The 20862-nt window shown below is 35.0% G+C and overlaps 1 protein-coding gene and 1 non-coding gene across 2 annotated transcripts in view; one reads left to right on the forward strand and one right to left on the reverse strand.

The window, feature by feature from the left end:
* Nucleotides 1–11585, forward strand: part of Trhn (tryptophan hydroxylase) — a 93927-nt gene extending 82342 nt beyond the window's left edge. The window contains exons 12-13 of the mRNA XM_089108357.1: nucleotides 5528–5763; nucleotides 9988–11585. Of these exons, the coding sequence (XP_088964483.1) occupies nucleotides 5528–5763; nucleotides 9988–10288 (537 nt within the window). The 3' untranslated portion in view covers nucleotides 10289–11585. The remainder of the gene's footprint in view (nucleotides 1–5527; nucleotides 5764–9987) is intronic.
* A 4992-nt stretch (nucleotides 11586–16577) lies between these two features.
* On the reverse strand, nucleotides 16578–16785 carry LOC148955812 (small nucleolar RNA U3). Its single transcript, XR_016143751.1, has one exon. It is a non-coding gene; the product is annotated as a small nucleolar RNA U3 (small nucleolar RNA).
* Between the last annotated feature and the right edge of the window lie 4077 nt (nucleotides 16786–20862).

A 20862-nucleotide genomic window follows, 5' to 3' on the forward strand; every position in this document is an offset into this window, starting at 1 on the left:
AGCCTTTTTTCCTAAGCTCATCCTATCGAAATTTTGAGATAGCCATTTTGCTCATAATAGTTGAAAAACCCAATAACTATACCCTTGCATATAATATGACCCCCCCCCCCCAAAGCCCCGGTAGAGGGGACTTTAAGTCATAAAATTTACACATTTTTTGGGGGGGAGGGTGCGAATGTTTCGCTGGAGTTGTTTCAACGGGAGAATTTTTTATGGGGAGGGAAGTTTCCAGGGGAGGAACTTGTCAGAGGAAATTATACACTGGGGGAATTCGCCAGAATTCCTGTACAAAATCCTTTTTAAATATCTTGCTTTCTCTTTTCCGTCTCAATTTTACGCGTGGAGTTGTTAAGGGTAATTATCCGGGTTAAGTTTTCACCGGAATTGAATTGTCTAGAGGATATTTTCGTAGGGAGATGTATTTCTCCGTGAAGGTGGGGCCTGATGTCTTGACATTATGTAAAAACGATCAGAAATTAAATTAAAAAAAAAACAGGTTTTTTCAACTGAAAGTAAGGAGCAACATTAAAATTAAAACGAACAGAAATTATTACATGTATGAAGGGGATTATCCTCTCCTCTACACCTCAATCTTTACGCTAAACTTTGAAGTTTGTCCCAATTCTTTAAGAATGACTCCTGAAAGACAAAGATCGTTTAATTTGAACAATAGGAAGCTTTTTTAAGAGTAATAAAAAAAACATTAGCGTAAAGAGCGAGGCGCTGAGGAGGGGGCAATCCCCTTCATGCATGTAATAATTTCTTTTCGTTTAAAGTTTTAACGTTGCTCCTTACTTTTAGTTGAAGAAACCTGTTTTTTTAATTTGTTTACAGTAAATGATGACAATAGAGTTTGTTTTGCGCGGGAAAACTCTTTTGAGTCGTGAATGAATGAACCGAATGAATGAACTTGAATTAAGATCAAGCATTTTGCAGTAGGCATCAAGACATGGCCAATTGTAGAAAAACCAAGACAGATAGTCTGAGGAATTGAGAGGCAAATCTGGGTTTAAGCCCTTTTTAGGATTGTATAAAAATTATGTCATTTCGTTTGTTGATACTTTTATTTTTTTACTTTGTTACTTTATTAATAAACACGATTATAACACTTCACAATTTACAGCTACTGCACTAATGAAAAAACCTAAGTTTTTGCTGACGCGCAATAAAATGGCTAGCCCTTTACAAAACACACGAACAAACAACAACTAAATAAACTAAAAATTGGGGGGGGGAAAGCAAACCGAAATTCCTTCACATTATCAAATCCAAATTAACTTCTACCTCCCGACCTCCCGACCCGAGGACCTCCCATCCACCCGTCCTTCCTACCATCTCCATTCACCCTACCACCCCATCCTTCCAACCACTCCCATTCACCCGTTACTTCCTGCCACCCAAACCACCTAAATCTCCCAACCACCCCTTCCTCATTAGAAAATAAATAAATGACATTATTAATAATAAATTAAATTAAATTCATACATTTATTGACCATTTTTTAATAAATATTCTTTTACCTTTCTCTTAAAATCCAAAAGATGTTCAGCCGCCCTAATGCTCACTGGTGAAGAATTCCAAACGGCAGTTCAAAGAAACTGCAATCGGAATCCTGATCTCACGCTACTTCTAAGTTTAACCACCAAGTTTTCACTGTTCCTCTTATCATATGCATGAATATCACAGTTAGCACGGTAAATATCACGAAAAATACTTGGGACTAGATTATGCACGCACTGTTTGCATGCGTGTATACTGCTGTAAAAACTGTTGCTTGATAGTCTTGTAGTTGATCCACGATGAGCAAATTTAAAGCCCTGAAGCAAGCGCTTGTATCATTAAAATCTTTCACATAGTTGCCTATGATCCTCACAGCTTTGTTTTGAAGAATTTGAACTCTTTTGAAGTTGCTGTAAAAGTTGCTGCTCCAGATCAGACAACCGTATGATATGTAAAGATAGACAATGGAGTGGTAAATCATCAGTAGAGTCCACTTTGGCAAAAAATGCTGAAATCTACGGAGCATCCCAATTCCTCTTGCAATTTTGGCAGAAATAACATCACTCTGATGTTTCCATGAAAGGTTTGAGTCTATGAAAAATCCCAGGTAAGGTACACTATTAACTTGCTGCACCGGCTTCCCAGACAGCATAAATAGACCGCTAGCGTCAACAGGTGTGGCTACTCTGCAGAAAGTCATTAGGAAAGTTTTTTTTACGTTGACACACAGTAAACTAAGGTTCACAAGAATCTCCAGTCTTCTTATTGCATCATTAGCTTTCAACACCAGATCTTCAACTGATTTCGCACACATGTCAAAGTTGTATCATGGGCAATCGTAGTAACACAGACGTCTTGAAGATACAAACGCACCGCGGCGACGTACACTAGATAAAGCAGGAGACCTAAAACCGAACCTTGCGGTACTCCACATTTTAATGGATAAGAAGACAAAGCCATATGATTTAGCACTAAACGCAGGGATCTTTCATGAAGATAACTATCCAACCACTGAAGGGAGGTGCAACGAATTCCCATACACTTCAGTCTGTCAAGCAAGATCTTCAAATCTTGATTTGATTCTGAAGCGTTGATACGAAGTCATATGCGCCAGCAATGGCTCTGGAGGATCTTTATCTGTTTTGTATTTTTAAGATTCCAGAAATAGCGAATGGTAAATATTCACTGGTAGGCCTCTGCTGAAGAAAACATGCTATACAAACAAAAGTGTTACCTTAGATTCCTTATTTTATGCTATTTCCAAATGTCATGGTCGCTTTTCTCACATTCGATATGAGAAGCCTACCCCTAATGGAATGGTCCTCAACATTGGAAATTAAATTTAGGCGATTCATTTACTTCTCAATGTCATAGGAATTTGGAAGAGTAGACCGTTTATGTACGTTTGCATTGCTTAACCATGACGTAAGTGTTTCTTTGTAGCTTCCTTTCTTAAATGAAAAATTCTAATTTAAATAGCAATATATCTTTTTTGTACGTATATAAAATCTATCTGTATATATAAGTTTGCAGTAGACCTGTTCTTAAAATCAAAAAATTTTCAGTCGGTTTTGACCTGTCATCCATCACGGCCTAATATCGTGAGTATTTCCAAACTTTTTTTGGTTTTTTTTTTTGTAAAAATTGAGGGGTTTCAGGTTCTTGTCTAAAAAAATTAAATAAGAAAAGCAAGTTTTTTCAACTGAAAGTAAAGAGCAGCATTAAACTTAAAACGAACAGAAATTATTAAGTATATGAAGGAGGTTCACCCTATCTTCAATACCTCGCTCTTTACGCTAAAGTTTGATTTTTTGTTGCAGCAATTTAAGAATGACTTCTGAACCACAAAGGTCGTTTAATTAGAATAATAAGCTCTCTTAAAATTTCTTTGAAAACTTTCATCAAAGGGTCATGTCCTCAAATGGGACTGTGGGGGGTCATCCTCAAAGACATAGTTATTAAATTTTTCGACTATGCTGAAAAAAATGGCTATCTCAAAATTTTGATCGGACGACTTTGGGGAAAAATGAGCATAGGAGCTAGCTGTCCTCCAATATTTTTGGTCACTTAAAAAGGGCACTAGAACTTTTGATTTCTGATCCAATGAGCCCTCTGACGATGTTCTACGATCACTAGTTCGATACAATCACCCCTGGGGAAAACAAATAATAATAAAAACAAAAAAATAAACACGCATCCGTGATCTTTCTTCCGGCAAAAAATGCCAAATTCTACATTTTTGTACATAGGTGCTTGAAACCTCTACAGTTGGGTTCTCTGGTATGCTGAATCTTATGGTGTCATTTTCATTAATATCAATTGATGTTTTGGGGGTGTTTCCTACCTTTTCCGAAAATTGGGCAAATTTTCTCAGACTCGTAACTTTTGATGGGGAACAATAAATTTGATGAGTTTTCCATATTTTGAATATGCTTAAAAATTCAATTGTTTTAATGTATCTATTGTTATCAAGGCCCTGTTTCTTTGAGTTTCGGTTACTATTGAGCCGCATCGCTCCTTACTTACAGTTTATTACCACGTACTATTTGATATTCAAAATCTAGTGTAACAAAAAATAATTTTTTAAATGCATGCAATATCGTGAAATTTCTATAAAAAATTATGAAACAGACGGATATTTAATTTAGTTTTTTCAAAACGCGGTTGAAATGTTCGGTCAATTGGGGATGCTGTTTGCTGTGTATTAGGCTGCAAAGGGGACTGAGTGTAAAAACACTAACAATCTCTGGTTATTGATTTTCGACAATTTAGGTTTCTATGGTGCCCTTTTTATGCTTCTCAGCATTTCTACTCCAGAAATTGAAACAAAACTGCTATTTTTGATGTTATATGGCACTTTATGATGAAGTCACCGAGACGAACTTACAAAGAACACAGAGATAGGATAAAGAGCTTTAAATTAGACAATAAAAATCTTTCTCTGATGTTGTGGTAGTCTGCTACTTTTGGTAGTTAGGCAACGATTTATGAAACGTACTAGGGGATGCGAGGGAGAGTATATCAGAGGGAAGATTGCAAAATTCAGCTTTTCATGCTTCATATCCTTTTCACTGCGCATGTGGCATGAAAAGTGCAATTTTGGTTCAATAAGGCCCTTTATGACGGCATTATCAAGACAAATTTATGAAAAGCACGTAGATATAAAAACTAGCTTTTGAAATGAGCCTTTAAACAGCTCTCTCTGATGTTTTAATGCCCCACTAGCGGCAAAAAAAAATCAAGAAACAAAAAGAGGACCCCCTCAGTGCTACCCATGCAAAAAGTAATTTTCCTCGTTGTTCAGGGGGTGTGGTGTGAGTCTCGTAAAGAGGTTTCGTTCGTAAAGAGATGTAAAGAGGTTTCGTCAGGCGATCCCAATGGTGTACTTTTATGTCGGTCCGACATCATTTTCGTGGAGACTCAGGTGCTTTTTCAAAATTCCAGCACATTAGTTTTCAAATTAACTCTAAACTATCAAGATTAATCGAAATAATAGTTACCATTCTAAATGATCTGAAAATGACAATTTTTGCTCATAAAAACAGATAATAAAAAAAAATATTTGGCTGCTATTATCACTGTTTCACTTTTTGCTAGGTTTCAACTATTTCTGCATTTGAAAATGAAAACCTAACATAAAATAGAACATACAATACAATAGAACATACAATATAACATACAAGCGCATAACACACCTAGTATACATAACATGTTCTTCAATCCATTTCTTTCAACCCTTTCTGCATTCGAGGACGAAAATATACGTAATATATTGTGGAACGTATATATAATATATTCCAGAACAGATTACATCTAATAGGCATAAGACGCTATTCAATTGGCACTGATAACTAACTTGAGAGCCAAATTAACCGTAAAAAGGCAGATTGAACCATTTGATTAAGCATCATCCATTTAAAACGGGGCTAAAGATACAATCTTAACAGAAAATTTCACATAATTTCTTTTATACACCGCAGCCAAACTAAATATTGGTAAGGTTTTAATCCAGATGAGTTTGTTACAGCTTTATTTCTTCACTGTTGAGTTTGGTCTTTGTCACCAGGATGGGGAGCTAAGAATCTATGGCGCCGGTCTCTTATCTTCTGTCTCAGAAATCAACCACGTTATGTCAGCTGAAGGACAGAAAAAGCTTAAGGCCTTTGAGCCTGACAACGTTATTAAGGAAGAGTGCATTGTAACCAGCTTTCAGAATGCGTATTTTTACACTGATTCGTTTGAAAAAGCGAAAGGTAAAATGAGGTATGTTCTGATTTCTTATATGATTTTGTATAACTTTTGTGTTAATTGTGCAAGAAGTTCTAACAGAATCTCTGCCAGACAATTCTTTAAGTTATTAAATAAAAAAAAACATGTTTTTTAAACTGAAAGTAAGGAGCGACATTAAAACTTAAAACGAACAGAAATTATTCCGTATATGAAAGGGGCTGTCCCCTCCTCAACGCCTCGCTCTTTACGCTAAAGTTTTTTATTGTTTTAAAAAATAAAGTTGTGAGACAGAGTCAAACTTTAGCGTAAAGAGCAAGGCGTTGAGGAGGGGACAGCCCTTTCATATACGGAATAATTTCTGTTCGTTTTAAGTTTTAATGTCGCTCCTTACTTTCAGTTTAAAAAACTTGTTTTTTTTATTTAATTTCTGATCGTTTTTTAGTTAATGCAGCTTTTATTTGCATAAAAATTTTACTTTTTCTTTTGCTAAATGGATGTCTTTACAAATTAACTTACGTAACTAACTTCTATATTCGTATATTTTTCTTCTGGCAAAAAATACAAAGTTGCAGATTTTTGCATATATGAGCTTGAAACCTATGCAATAGAGTTTTCTGATACGCTGAATCTGACGGTGTGATTCTCATTAAAATTCTTTCACTTGTAGGGGATATTTCCCCCCTCTTTAAAAAGTCGAGTAAATTTTCTCAGGTTCGTAGCCTTTAATGAGTAATACTAAACTTAATAAAATTTATATATTTAGAATCAGCATTATAAACACATTCATTTAATACATTTATTGACATCAAAATTCCGTTTTTAAAAGTTTCGATTACTATTGAGCCGTATCGCTTGTTTTTTTATTGTTTTTTTTTTTATTACGTATATGTTATTACGTATATGAGGGGGTTCTCCCCTTAGTCAATACCACGCTCTTTACGTTAAAAGTTAAAAAAAAAAGTTTTGATTCACAAACCCCTGAATCACAAAGGCCGTTTAATTATAATATATATCTATTTTGAAACAACAAAAAAAAAAATTTCGCTTACAGAGGGTGTTTTTGAGTGGGGGGAGACCCCCCTCACATACGTTATAATTTCTGTTCGTTTTAAGTTCTAATATTCCTTCTTACATTTCAGTTGAAAAAACTTGAATTTTTTTATTTAATTTCTGATCGTTTTTTAAATAATGCTTGGAAATCCGGCACCCCCTTCATAGAAATGTCCCTTACCCCAAAGAAACATCCTCCACGGAAATTTTCTTCAGAGTAACCCCAACCTCTAGCCCCCCCCCCCCCCACCAGAAAAAATCCTTCCTGAAAATGGTTGTATACTTCCAAATAACCAATAAATAATGCTGGCAAGTCTGGCGCCCCCTTCATGGCAATATCCCTTCCCCCATGAAAACTTCCTTCATGAACAGATCCTCCAACATAACCCCCGACCCACCCTTCCCTCCCACTACCAGAAACAAAACTCCTGAAAACTTCTGTATACTTCCCAATAACCAATACTATATGTTAACATTGGGTAAAGGTCATAACTTTTAGCCCTCCCTCTGGGAACTTCGGGGGATTAAGTCATCCTAAAAGACACATTTATCATATTTTCGACCATGCTCAACAAAATGGCTATCTCAAAATTTTGATCGGGTGATTTTGGGAAAAAAAAGCGTTGGAGGGGGCCTAGTTGCCCTCCATTTTTTTGGTCACTTAAAAAGGGCACTAAAACTTAATTTCCGTTCCAATGAGCCCTCCCACGATATTCTAGGACCACTGGGTCGATACGATTACCCCTGGGGAAAAACAAAAACAAAAAAAAACAAATAAACACGCATCCGTGATCTTTCTTTTGGCAAAAAAATGTAAAATTCCACATTTTTTTATATAGGAGCTTGAAACCTCTACAGTAGGGTTCTCTGATACTCTGAATATGATGGTGTGATTTTCATCAAGGTTCTATAACTTTTAGGGGGTCTTTTCCCCTTTTTTTTGAAAATCAGCCACATTTTCTCAGGCGTTTAACTTTTGATGGTTAGCACTAAACTTGATGAAAGTTATATATTTGAAATCAGCATTGAAATCTGATTCTTTTGATATATCTATTGGTATCAAAAACCCGTTTTCTAGAGTTTCGGTTACCATCGAGCCGGGTCGCTCCTTACTTACAGTTCGTTACCACGAACTGTAACACGCATCCATGATCTTTCTTCTGTCAAAAAATGAAAAATTCCACATTTTTTTAGATAGGAGCTTCAAACCTCTACATTAGGGCTCTCTGATACTCTAAATATGATGGTGGGATTTTCATTTAAGTTCTATAACTTTTGGGGGGTACTTCCACTTTTTTTCGAAAATCAGCCAAATTTTCTCAGGCGTTTAACTTTTGATGGGTAGCATTAAACTTGATGAAAGTTATATATTTGAAATCAGCATTGAAATCTGATTCTTTTGATATATCTATTGGTATCAAAAACCCGTTTTCTAGAGTTTCGGTTACCATTGAGCCGGGTCGCTCCTTACTTACAGTTCGTTACCACGAACTGTTTGAAAAACTTGTGTGTAGACCAGTCGGTCTACACACTACACCCTGTCCACCAGGAGCCAATCTCCAGCCTTTTTATTGGGGTCCATATCCGGATGTTCAAGGGGCATGGGATATATGATAACTTTTTTATCCACATTATCGGGGGGGGGGCAACTGCCCCCACTTCTTCCCCAAATAACGCTCCTGCTTTCCAGGAATTGGGCCATATTTGGACTGATACTGTCGCTAAGACGGTGTTAGTTTACTAAACAATCCCATCTGGTGCATGGCGTTCCCCTAGGAAGCTATCAGCCGTTTCCCAACAGATTTTTAGAAGTTCTTAGCGGAAAGATTATCGCCTCAAATCTGTAGAGGGAAGATTTACTTTAATATGCATGAAATCTTGTATATGTAAAGAGGAATGTTGCCAAAATTAAGTGCATCCCTTTAAAACCAATCTAAGAAAAAAATTGATTTATATATCAAATGTAAAGTTAACCATCAAAAGTTAATAGCACAGACAGCCAAAGGAAAGGTGCAAACTTAGCGGAAATTCGTCTTTAAATTCAAAATGTGGTAATGTGGGAGATGTAGCCTATTTGTTTTCGCCAAGAAAGATCTTATCTTACAGTAGCGTTACAATAGCGGGAATGGCTCATTCAAATGTAAATTTAAATTGATAAAAGTCCTTGTTAGCTGGCAAAAAAAAAAGAATATGACATGGGAGAGGGCAAATTTCTACTGTTTTGCGCTAGGCCCAATTTACTGTCAATAAATTATAATTTGAAAAACTTTCTTGAGCTGCAGCATTTGAATGCTTAGTTCATTTATGAAAGTGTCTTGTGGCTATAACAAACTTCCAAGGGGAGGGGGATAGGTCTTTCAGTCTTTTATCGCAAAAACACGTCGATTGCAAAATAAAAGTTTTCATTTATATGTTTGTTTTCAGAGAAATGAGAGGGGTAGAGTTGCCCCTCAAAAACATGATTTGTCCATAGATGATTCCTCAAAGGCTTTGGTTAGGCTACTTTGCAGAATATAGGCTAGGTATAAAGCAAAATGTATACAAATATACCAATTGTGCCATTTTTTTTTATTGAATTCGCTGCTATGATTTTCAACCAAATGTAATTAAAATATAAACAAAGGATATAAAATTTAAATACAACTAATTTTTTTTTGGCTTTATAATTAAATTTAAATTTGCTGGATAGTATTAGATGGCTTAAGCTTTTTCTCGGCTACAACCTAAATTGCCATCAGTATCAGTTTCCCAGTCAAAATGTTAAAACTTAAATCAAATAATGGTTACTTTCAAATTTAAAAAAAATTGTCCCAACTTTGAAACGTCATTTCAGAGTCCATTACGATCATTACACGAGCAACTAAAAAACTAGGGACCAAAACCGAGTTTTTGTAGGCTAACCTTTTCAAGTAATGCTCAGTATTCTTTTAAATGGCAGGATAACACTAGATTAATTTAGTTAGACACTTGTTGGCAGGGTTGCCACTCGGTGACAAAAAATCACTAGCTTTTTAGTGATTTTCTGGGGGATTTAGTGATTTTCTTCAATAATCTAGTGATTTATTTGCAAATTTAGTGATTTTCTTGTTTAGGCAACATAAAAAATAACTAGAAACAGTGATAAATCTCTAAGGGTTGCAACCTTGTTTGTCGGGTTTGAAGCATATAATAAATTAAGCTGAATTAATGGTCACTTTCATTTTTCAGAGAATTCGCCGCAACTGTGCAACGTCCTTTCGGAGTTCGTTACAACCCTTACACACAAGCTGTTGAAATACTCAGCTCCCCACAAAAGATTGCTTGTCTCGTTTCTGAGTTGCGAGGTGATTTATGCATCGTTCGCAATGCATTACAAAAAATCCATGAAATTGATGACACTTTTGACCCAAGCACTCTTACAGAACTACTACAGAATGAAGTCAAATTATCTCCATCGGCAGGAGAAGAAAAGAAGATGATAAATGGGAAATCTTCCCCAACTCATCTTGTTGACTGTCATGATCGTTAATCCTATCCAAACGGAGTATAAACAACTTAAGGAGCTTACGATTTAGAACAAACTTACCCATTCAACCTTCAATTTTTCTTTTCTTAAGGTATTGAGTTCACGGCAAGACATGGTTTATAGCAATTAATCTTTTATCTAGTCCTAAGAGCTCCAAGATTTGTTGCCATTGGAAATAGCTGGATGGAACTATAACCCATTTGAGTGCTCACTGCTTATATTGTTGTGCTTTTCTTCTTTTTTTTCTCTTCTCTCTTTAGTGTCTTGCGTGCATTGCTTCTTTGAAACTATTGGCTTACTTTCTGAAAATCGCAACATCCTCATTGTATTTGACAAAACGTTCTTCTTTTCTCTACTAATTTTCTAATATTTGACATTTATTGTGGGTCATATTTGAATCTTAAAATTTAGCTTCTTGTAAAAGGATAAATACTTTCTGCAGATCAAGACAGTTTGACGGTTTTGACTGCTGTCTTGAGCAATCTTGTTCTTACCTTTTGCTTTTTGGAGCCCCTTTATTAGTATGAGTAAGTGTGAAATCAGAGCAATCTAAACGACTGTTGTGACAGGAAAGTATATTTTCCCTAAAATCGGGTCTGGAGTACCCAGATCGGTGCTCTTTGGGATGTAAACTCGGGGTAGCTATTTTCAAATTTCAGGATCCAAAGGGATATAAAGTTGGCATAGCGGCTTACTAATAATGGTAGTATAACAAATGCAATAAATAGAACAGGGTGTGATTTTATCTACCTGTATTTAAGTCTCTCCCTGTAGTCTCCGTGTATATATCCGTATACTCCTTCAAACTACACCAAATAAATAATTTTTCCAGTTTAAAAAATTTGCATACATACACTACCCTGTTTTATCATTTATTATGACTTTAAATTTTTGGTTTTTGGTGGAGATGGTGAAAGTAGTGCAACAACGAAGATAGTTTTCCAGTTCTCTTCCATCTATAAAATTGACTTATTTTACCTAGCAAATGATAATCCCACCAGTACCCTCTCTATACTTATATATAGCCAGCTACTGCCCCTACTTTAGATAATAAGAGACCTGATCCTGGTACTGAAGGGCTGACTATAGTTTTAACAAAAAAAGTGAGATTTTAAAAGGAAGATTTGAAAATTGAAACAATTTCTGACAGGATTACTACCTTCCAAATTTAATAGCTCAATATGCAAAAGGTATGCTCAATTCTGTTTATACTCCAATTCTCTCTCGTTACTATATTTCTTAAGATGTTGATTATTCGTTGTGCAATTTTTTTTTGTATCTAATAAACACCTATAGCATTGCAGAACAAAAAAAAAGTAATTCAAGGTCTTTTATTTTTCTTAGTTTAGATTTTTTAGTCCAGATATCTGGTGCACATTTAGAATTAATACTTTTTCGTCAAACAAGCCATCTCCTATCAGACCGCACCTCTTTCTGCCATACATAGAGCCATATAGAGGGAGGAGGCAACTCTATTGTTCTTTTCCGCATTTTCCAATAAAAATACTAGGATTGGTGGTTTTCGACATCCAGAGGGGAATCTCTCCCTTACTCCAATTGGCACCACTCATCATACTTACCATACTTCTACCGTAGCGTTAAAATTACAAGTTTCTTAAACCCTTGATTTTGAGAGATCTTGGGAGTTGCAACTGATGACAAACTGAAGTACCACACGCCTAGTGAAGAACCCCTAACAGAAGCAAATAGAGCCTTGGGTCTTGTCACGAGAGACAGCTCCCGTGAAATATAAATGGAAGAATTTTTATGCTTGTAGGGGAGGCAGTTAAATTAAAACATTTCGACAATTCTATATTTGGGAATAATTAGCACCGCGTTGATAGGGAACATGTGGTTAAATACAAAAGGATGTATGCGCCAATTTTGGCGACATTAATGTCATAAACATGTTATGCGAAACGTATAAAAGAGCAATAAGTTTATGCGAAGCGTAATAAAAGAGGCACTGGCTTGGTTACTGTGCGGAAGCACAGGAGAAAACTAAAGCAAAAATACACAAAGCTTGGAACACCACAAAAGGCTTGAAAGATACACAGGACAGGATCTTAAAGACTTGAGTGATGGGTTCTTTCATTTGATGGTTGTTTCATCGAAACAGATATGTATTTTCTGCAGGTGACTCAGCAGAAACTGTCCCAAGGTGCTAGGTTGCAAAACGGACCTTTTGCAATTCTAATTTGCACAGCTTTGAAACATTATGTAAAGCATTAGTGTGGAGTTATAAGGATATTAAATAAAAAAAAAAGATTTTTAACTGAAAGTAAGGAGCGACATTAAAACTTAAAACGAACAGAAATTATTCCGAATATGAAAGGGGCTGTCCCCTCCTCAATACATCGCTCTTTAGGCTAAAGTTGTTTAATTGTTTTAAAAAATAAAGTTGTGTGACAGATTAAAACTTTAGGTTAAAGAGCGAGGTATTGAAGAGAGGACTGCCCCTTTATTATACGGAATAATTTCTGTTCGTTTTAAGTTTTGACGTCGCTCCTTACTTTCAGTTAAAAAAAAACTTGTTTTTTTATTTAATTTCTGAACGTTTCTGAATTAATTCAGCTTTGATTTTGGCTCACCGTACATGATTAATTAAAACAAAATTCACATATTAATTTTTCATTTTTTGGCTAAATGGCTTTCTCGAAATTTTGTTCTGACGCAACTTACGAATTTACTTATGTAACGAATTTCTATATTCGTATGTTTTATTACGTATATTAGGGAGTTTTGCCCCCTAGTTGATACCTTGCTCTTTACGCTAAAGTTTGAATTTTGTTCGAACCAAAAACCCCTGAATCACAAAGGCCGGTTAATTAGAATACATAGCTCTTTTGAAAGTACTAAAAAAAAATTTAGCCAAAAGGGCGAGGTATTGACTAGGGGGCGAAACCCTCATATATGTAATAATTTCTGTTTGTCTTAAGTTTTAATGTTGCTCCTTACTTTCAGTTGAAAAAGCTTGTTTTTTTTATTTAATTCCTGATCGTTTTTTAAAAAATGCTGGGAAATCCGGCCCCCCCTTCCTAGAAATTTCCCTTCCCCCAAGAAAACATTCTCCATCCTCCCCCCGTAACCCCTTCCTTCAACACCCCCCCCCATCAGGAAAAAATCCTTCCTGAAACATCTTTATACTTCCCATTAACCAATACAATATGTAAACAATGGGCAAAGTTCATAACTTCCAGCCCTTCCCCCGGGAACTGTGGGGGGGGGGGGGGGGGTTAAGTCATCCTCAAAGACATATTTATTAAATTTTCGACTATGTTGAACAAAATGGCTATCTCAAAATTTTAATTGGGTGACTTTGGAAAAAAAATGAGCGTGGGAGGGGGCCAAGTTGTCCTCCAATTTTTTTCGTCATTTAAAAGAAAACTAGAACTTCCGTTCAGAATTTCCGTTCTAGAATTTCCGTTCAAATGAGCCCTCTTAAGATATTCTAGGACTACTGGATCGATACGATCAACCCTGGAAAAAAAAACCGCATCCGTGATCTTTATTCTGACAAAAAAATACAAAATTCCACATTTTTGCAGCTAGGAGCTTAAAACCTCTCTAGTACGAATCTCTGGTACGATACATTTAATGACGAAATTTTCATTAGAGTTCAATGACTTTTAAGGGTTGTTTCCCTCTTTTCTCGAAAATAACGCAAATTTTCTCAGGCGCATAACTTTTGATAGGTATAACTAAACTTGGTGAAAATTATATATTTGAAAGCAGCATAAAAATCTGATTCTTCTGATGCATCTATTGGTATCAAAATTCCGTTTTTTAGAGTTTCGGTTACTATTGAGCCGGGTCGCTCCTTACTTACAGTTCGTTACCACGAACTGTTTGATATCATCCGATATCATCTCCCGCAGCTTATGGTGATGGTTCTTGTTAATTACTAAATAAAAAAAACAAGTTTTTTTTAACTGAAAGTAAGGAACGACGTTAAAACTAAAAACGAGCAGAAATTATTCCGTATATGAAAGGGGCTGTCCCCTTCTCAACACCTCGCTCTTTACGCTAAAGTTTTTTATTGTTTAAAATAAAATAGAGTTGTGAGAAAGTCAAAATTTAGCGTAAAGAGCGAGGCGTTGAGGAGGGGGAAATACGCAAAATACGATGAAAATACGTTCCCATGATTCTAGCTAATATCCTTCATTAGGGCGGTCAAGGCTTGGCGAAAGAATTGTCGAGTGAAAAACTCACAAATATAGCTCTTATTATGGCTTTTCAATGTGTTTTCCAACGAAAATATACAAAATACGATGATAAAACAGAAATAAAACGAAAATAAAACAGTATAAATTAAATGTAATGTTGCATTTAAGTGTTTTTTCCATGTGTTAACGTCGTTCCTTACTTTCAGTTAAAAAAAACATGTTTTCTTTTATTTAATTTTTGAACGTTTTTGAATTAATGCAGGTTTTGATTTTGGCTCACCGTTCATGAACAATTGCAAAAAAATTTTCTTATTAATTTTACTTTCATTTGGTTAAATGGTTTTCTCGAAAGTTGTTTAATTTTATTTACGAACGTTTTTATTAGTAATAAATATACGTAACTTACGAATTAACTTAATTAACGAATACCAATCATATACGTAATAATTTCTGTTCGTTTTCAGTTTTGATGTTGCTCCTTACTTTCAGTTGAAAAACTTGTTTTTTTTTATTTAATTTCTGATCTTTTTTTAAATCATGCTGGGAAATCCGGCGCACCCTTCATAGCAATGTCCCTTCCCCCATGAAAACTTCCTTCGTGGAAAGATCCTCCCACATAACCCCTGACCCCCCCCTCCCCCCACCACTAGAAAAATTCCCCCTGAAAACGTCTGTATGCTTCCCAATAACCAATACTATATGTTAACATTGGGTAAAGTTCATAACTTTCAGCCCTTCCCCCGGGGAATTTGGGGATTAAGTTATCCTAAAAGACATAGTTGTCATATTTTCGACCATGCTGAACAAAATGGCTATCTTAAAATTTTGATCGGGTGACTTTGGGAAAAAATGTGGGTGGGAAGGGGCCTAGTTGCCCATTATTTTTGGTCACTTAAAAAGGGCACTACAACTTTTAATTTCCGTTCCAATGAGCTCTCCCACGATATTCTAGGACCAATGGGTCGATACGATCACCCCTGGGGAAAAAACAAGTAAACACGCATCCGTGATCTTTCTTCTGGCAAAAAGTGCAAAATTCCATATTTTTGTAGATAGGTGCTTGAAACCTCTACAGTAGGGTTCTCTGATACGCTGAATATGATGGTGTGATTTCCATTAAGGTTCTATAGCTTTTAGGGAGTCTTTCCCCCTTTTTTCTAAAATCAGCCAAATTTTCTCAGGCGCATAACTTTTGATGTATAAGATTAAACTTGATGAAACTTATATATTTGAAATCAGCATTAAAATTTGATTCTTTTGATGTATCTATTGGTATCAAAATTCCGTTTTTGAAAGTTTCGGTCACCATTGAGCCGGGTCGCTCCCTACTTACAGTTCGTTACCACGAAATGTTTGATTGGTCTAAATGGAAGGCTTGGTGTTAGAGAGGCACGGACCGCGGAGGCTCAACTTTGGGCCCTTGAATCGACATTACTATGAATATAAACAAAAATTAAAGAATATAAATTAAAATAAATAAAATGATTAATGCTATTAAGCCAAATGCTGTGGAAAGAAGCAGATTACTAAGTCCTGCCCAAAAAGAAACTAAAAGCAAGAAGCTGAAACTTTTATTCGCATGTTGTAGGATGTAAAAGTTAAATAAACAATTTCAATTAACAGTAATTTCTGCAAGTAACCTTTGGTAAGTTCAATAAAGGGGTTAAGTCCTGAGGTTTCAAGGTTTTGGAAAATGGTGATTTCAATCGTATTCTTATTTACATGTATTTGATTTTGTAGGGTCTTCTGGGGGTTTATATTCGGTAATCTGTTTTTGAGTGTTATTTTTGAAAAATAAGGTAGCACCTAGTACACTTAAAAAAAAATAGGTTTGAAATTCAACAAAAGAAATTGGAATTTCAACAGGTTAAAATCGTTGGAATTGAATACTTGGGGCCTTACTAGAATTTCCTAATCCTTATTGAATTTCTAACTTTTGTAGAGACAAAAATATTGGATTTACAATCACGAATTGAAATTTCAATTTTTTTAATGAATTACCTACAAAATCAAAATATTTGGTGATGATCCATTAATCGTGGCAACCGTGATTAAGGTACAGTGAATTGAAGTCATATATTATACCCTTGGCAATCAGAAAAATCACCAGGATTAACACTTCCACCACCTCTTGGATTACGTCTTTTTCGTCCCAACTGGTCTTAATAGCAGCTAGGAACTGTCCTCAATAACCAAGTTCGGACATTCACCAGGATCGGTCCTTCTCACGCTCAGAGATAGACTTTTCCACTCATCGTCAAGTTTTGTGGAATCGTAGGTATTCAAGCATATACATAATCATGCTTTAGAAATGGTTGTTTGGAGTATGACATCAGTAGAATAGGTCTATTGAATTTGCTCGGGCCCCCGTACAAACAGGTTTTTCTGGTAGGTAATTCTATTCTACAGGTCATTACATCTTTCTTTGTCAAGAGATTTACGCAATTTCAAAGTTCAATGTCTTTTTTTAGTGATAAACCAAAACCAGCATGTCTTGTTTCGCTGTTATGCAATTATTTTTTGTATATATTCAGGTTTCAAATTAGATTCTTCAACAGTTTTGAATAGTTTATTCAACTTAACACTACTGACATTTTTTGTAAACATTTACATGGAAAATAGATAATTCTAAGGAATTTCTGGTGAGTAAAAATTTTCTCATTATTATAATAAAAAGAAATTGTCTTGTCATTAAGTTAAGGAAGAAATTCTTTCCTTACACTGTGTGGTTACTTCTTTTTAAAAAAAGCTTCATTCATCATTAAATATTAAATGATTCCCTGTATTTCAATTTTAGTAAATATTAAAAAAAAGAGAGACATGTTCAGTTAGATTTTGGTTCATTGTATATGAAAAATTAAAATATAATGGCAGAAAAAACCACTTTACTAATGGCTTAATCATTTTGACTACTTAAGACAGACACTAGAACTAAGGGTACTTATGCACTTAGAAGCCTATTGTTTGGGAGCTGAAACCTGTATATAGTTCTGTTATAGGCTGAAATTTACGGTGTGATTTTTATCAAGATCAGTGGGCCTTTTTAGGGATGTTTTTGAAAAGTGCTTAGTTTTCGATCGATAATTTGGGATTAGAATAAAATGTTGATTCTTTTAATGTATTAATTGTTACAAAAGCTTCCTTTTTATCAACGATCAGTGGTCTTTTTTTAGGGATGTTTTTTGAAAATACTTCCAGGCCAGTCTGCGTTGAAGAATCTCTTCCTGAAATTTAATGCGTTCAAACCCTCGCCCTCCCCCCAATTCCTCAAAAATAAAATTTGTTAGCTTATAACCCTATTTAATAAATAACATTGTTAGCTTAGCTATCCTTTTTATTTGACGGGCCTTATTATCTCATAGGGGATTGACTGAGCCATGTTAATTAACTTTTCCACTTCTTAAATTTCTATTTATGTCTACATTTGATTGAAATCTGAAAGTTTAAAGAGAAAAATAAAGGCTGTTATACCAAAGAGTTTAATAATTTTTGACTAAATTGACTTTGAGTTTCACAAAATGTTCATAACCGCATGATTAGCAACAATTTTACGCTTGAATATACAAAGAGGGAGGCTCGCTGAAGGAAGTGTCAGTGACCTGATAATCTTGAATAAGAAAAAACAAATCTGTTCTCCATCTTATGAATACGGAAGTACTTGACTGTCTCATGCAATTCTTCTCCATATTGTTTAATAAGGAACGCAAATCCTACTTTTTAAGTTTGAATTAATAAATAAAGTCACGGAAGCATGGACGTAGGGGGGGGGGGGGAGGGGGCAGCAGTAAATATTCAAAAAAAGAGAGACATGTTCGCTTAGATTTTGGTTCATTGTATATGAAAAAATAATATAGAATGGCAGAAAAAACCTCTATACTAATCGCTTAATCAATTTTACTACTTAAGCAGACACTGGAACTAAGGGTAATTACGCGCTTAGAAGCCTATTGTATAGGAACTGAAACCTCTACATAGTTCTCTTATAGGCTGAAATTTACGGTGCGATTTTTATCAAGATCAGTGGGCCTTTTTAGGGATGTTTTTGAAAGTGCTTAGCTTTCGATCGGTAATTTGGGATTAGAATAAAATGTTGATTCTTTTAATGTATTAATTGTTACAAAAGCTTTCTTTTTATCAAGATCAGTGGCTTTTTTTTAGGGATGTTTTTTGAAAATACTTCCAGGCCAGTCTGCGTTGAAGAATCTCTTCCTGAAATTTAATGCGTTCAAACCCTCACCCCCCCCATTTCCTCAGAAATAAAATTTGTTACCTTATAGCCCTATTTAATAAATAACATTGTTAGCTTAGCTATCCTTTTTATTTGACGGGCCTTATTATCTCATAGGGGATTGACTGAGCCATGTTAATTAACTTTTCCACTTCTTAAATTTCTATTTATGTCTACATTTGATTGAAATATGATAGTTTAAAGAGAAAAAAAGGCTGTTATACCAAAGAGTTTAATAATTTCTGACTAACTTAACTTTGAGTTTCATAAAATATTCATAACCATATGAGTAGCAACAATTTTACGCTTGAGTATACAAAGAGGAGGCTCGCTGAAGGAAGTGTCAGTGACCAGATAATCTTGAATAAGAAAAACAAATCTGTTCTTCATCTTATGAAATACGGAAGTACTTGACTGTCACATGCAATTCTTCTCCATATTGTTTAATAAGGAACGCAAATACTGCTTTTTAAGTTTGAATTTACAAATACAGTTTGTTTAGGAGCGGAAAACCTCTACATAATTCTCTTATAGGCTGAAATATACGGTGCAATTTTTATCAATATCAGTGGGCCTGTTTAGGGTTGTTTTTGAAAAAGTGCTTAGCTTTCAATAAATAATTTGGGATTGGAATAAATAGTTTATTATTTTAATGTATTAATAGTTACAAAAGCTTCCTTTTTATTACGGTGCGATTTTTTATCAAGATCAGTGGCTTTTTTTTAGGGATGTTTTTTGAAAATATTTCCAGGCCAGTCTGCGTTGAAGAATCTCTTCCTGAAATTTAATGCATTCAAACCCTCACCCCCCCCCCCCCATTTACTCAAAAAAAAAATTTGTTACCTTATAACCCAATTTAATAAATAACATTGTTAGCTTAGCTATCCTTTTTGTTTGACGGGCCTTATTATCTCATAGGGGGATTGACTGAGCCATGTTAATTAACTTTTCCACTTCTTAAATTTCTATTTATGTCTACATTTGATTGAAATCTGATAGTTTAAAGAGAAAAAAAGGCTGTTGTACCAAAGAGTTTAATAATTTCTGACTAACTTAACTTTGAGTTTCATAAAATATTCATAACCATATGAGTAGTAACAATTTTACGCTTGAATATACAAAGAAGAGGCTCGCTGAAGGAAGTGTCAGTGACCAGATAATCTTGAATAAGAAAAACAAATCTGTTCTTCATCTTATGAAATACGGAAGTACTTGACTGTCACATGCAATTCTTCTCCATATTGTTTAATAAGGAACGCAAATCCTGCTTTTTAAGTTTGAATTTACAAATACAGTCACGGAAGCATGGAAGTAGGGGGGGGGGCAGTTTATAAAAGACCCTCCATCCCACTATCAAAACCCCTGATTTTGAAATCAAGATGTTTTTTACACTACTTTAGATGTCTAACATAGACTGAATTATTTTCCAAACCCAAAATTCATTTTTTTTTCATGCTAAATTTTTGTCTTTTTTTTAAAGGAAGAAGATACGTGCTATAATGCCCCTCTGGAAAAGAAAGCAAGACGGAGCGAACCTGCATTAATGCTAGCCACAAGACCATCAATTATCAAATTCGCTGGTAGAATTACACACGATCTGGACCAGCCAATGGCCGCGAATCTTTTAATGGCAGGGTCCTCTGACCCCAGTGTTAGCTCCATGTCAGCTGGAAGGAAGATGAAAAGGGAATGGACTGCTTCTTATAATGCCTTAGCCTCATCAGATCAAGATAGGAGGGACACTCCCCTTCAAGCCATGCCAGGGACTTCTGATTTACAGCCAGAACTTGTAAATGTATATATTTTTTTCCTTTTTTTCAAAAATAATACAATATTTTCTCAGGCACATAGCTTTTTATGAGTAAAACTTAAAATTTATTTCTAAAAACTATTTTCATTTTCTTTCATTAACCAAATTAGTGGTATATAAAGGAATTCTTATAACGCAGAAATAGCTTATCACGCATTTCTATAAAATAAACAAAAAAAAACTTACCTTGTAACTTCTAACCAAGACACATTCTAGTGCAATAATTCCAATATTCCTTTTAAACAAAAACTAACTATTTGAAAAACAAAAACTTAACTATTCACTATTTCCCAAAAATCGTTATCAAACTGCCGTATATTTTGTACTAAGCCATCATGCACATCCGGTGCTATCAAATTATTCCCATCGCTAC

This window comes from Artemia sp. Qi Xiang Cuo, chromosome 2 (assembly GCF_049724085.1).
Source record: "Artemia sp. Qi Xiang Cuo chromosome 2, ASM4972408v1, whole genome shotgun sequence".
In the NCBI taxonomy this organism is placed as follows: Eukaryota; Metazoa; Arthropoda; class Branchiopoda; order Anostraca; family Artemiidae; genus Artemia; species Artemia sp. Qi Xiang Cuo.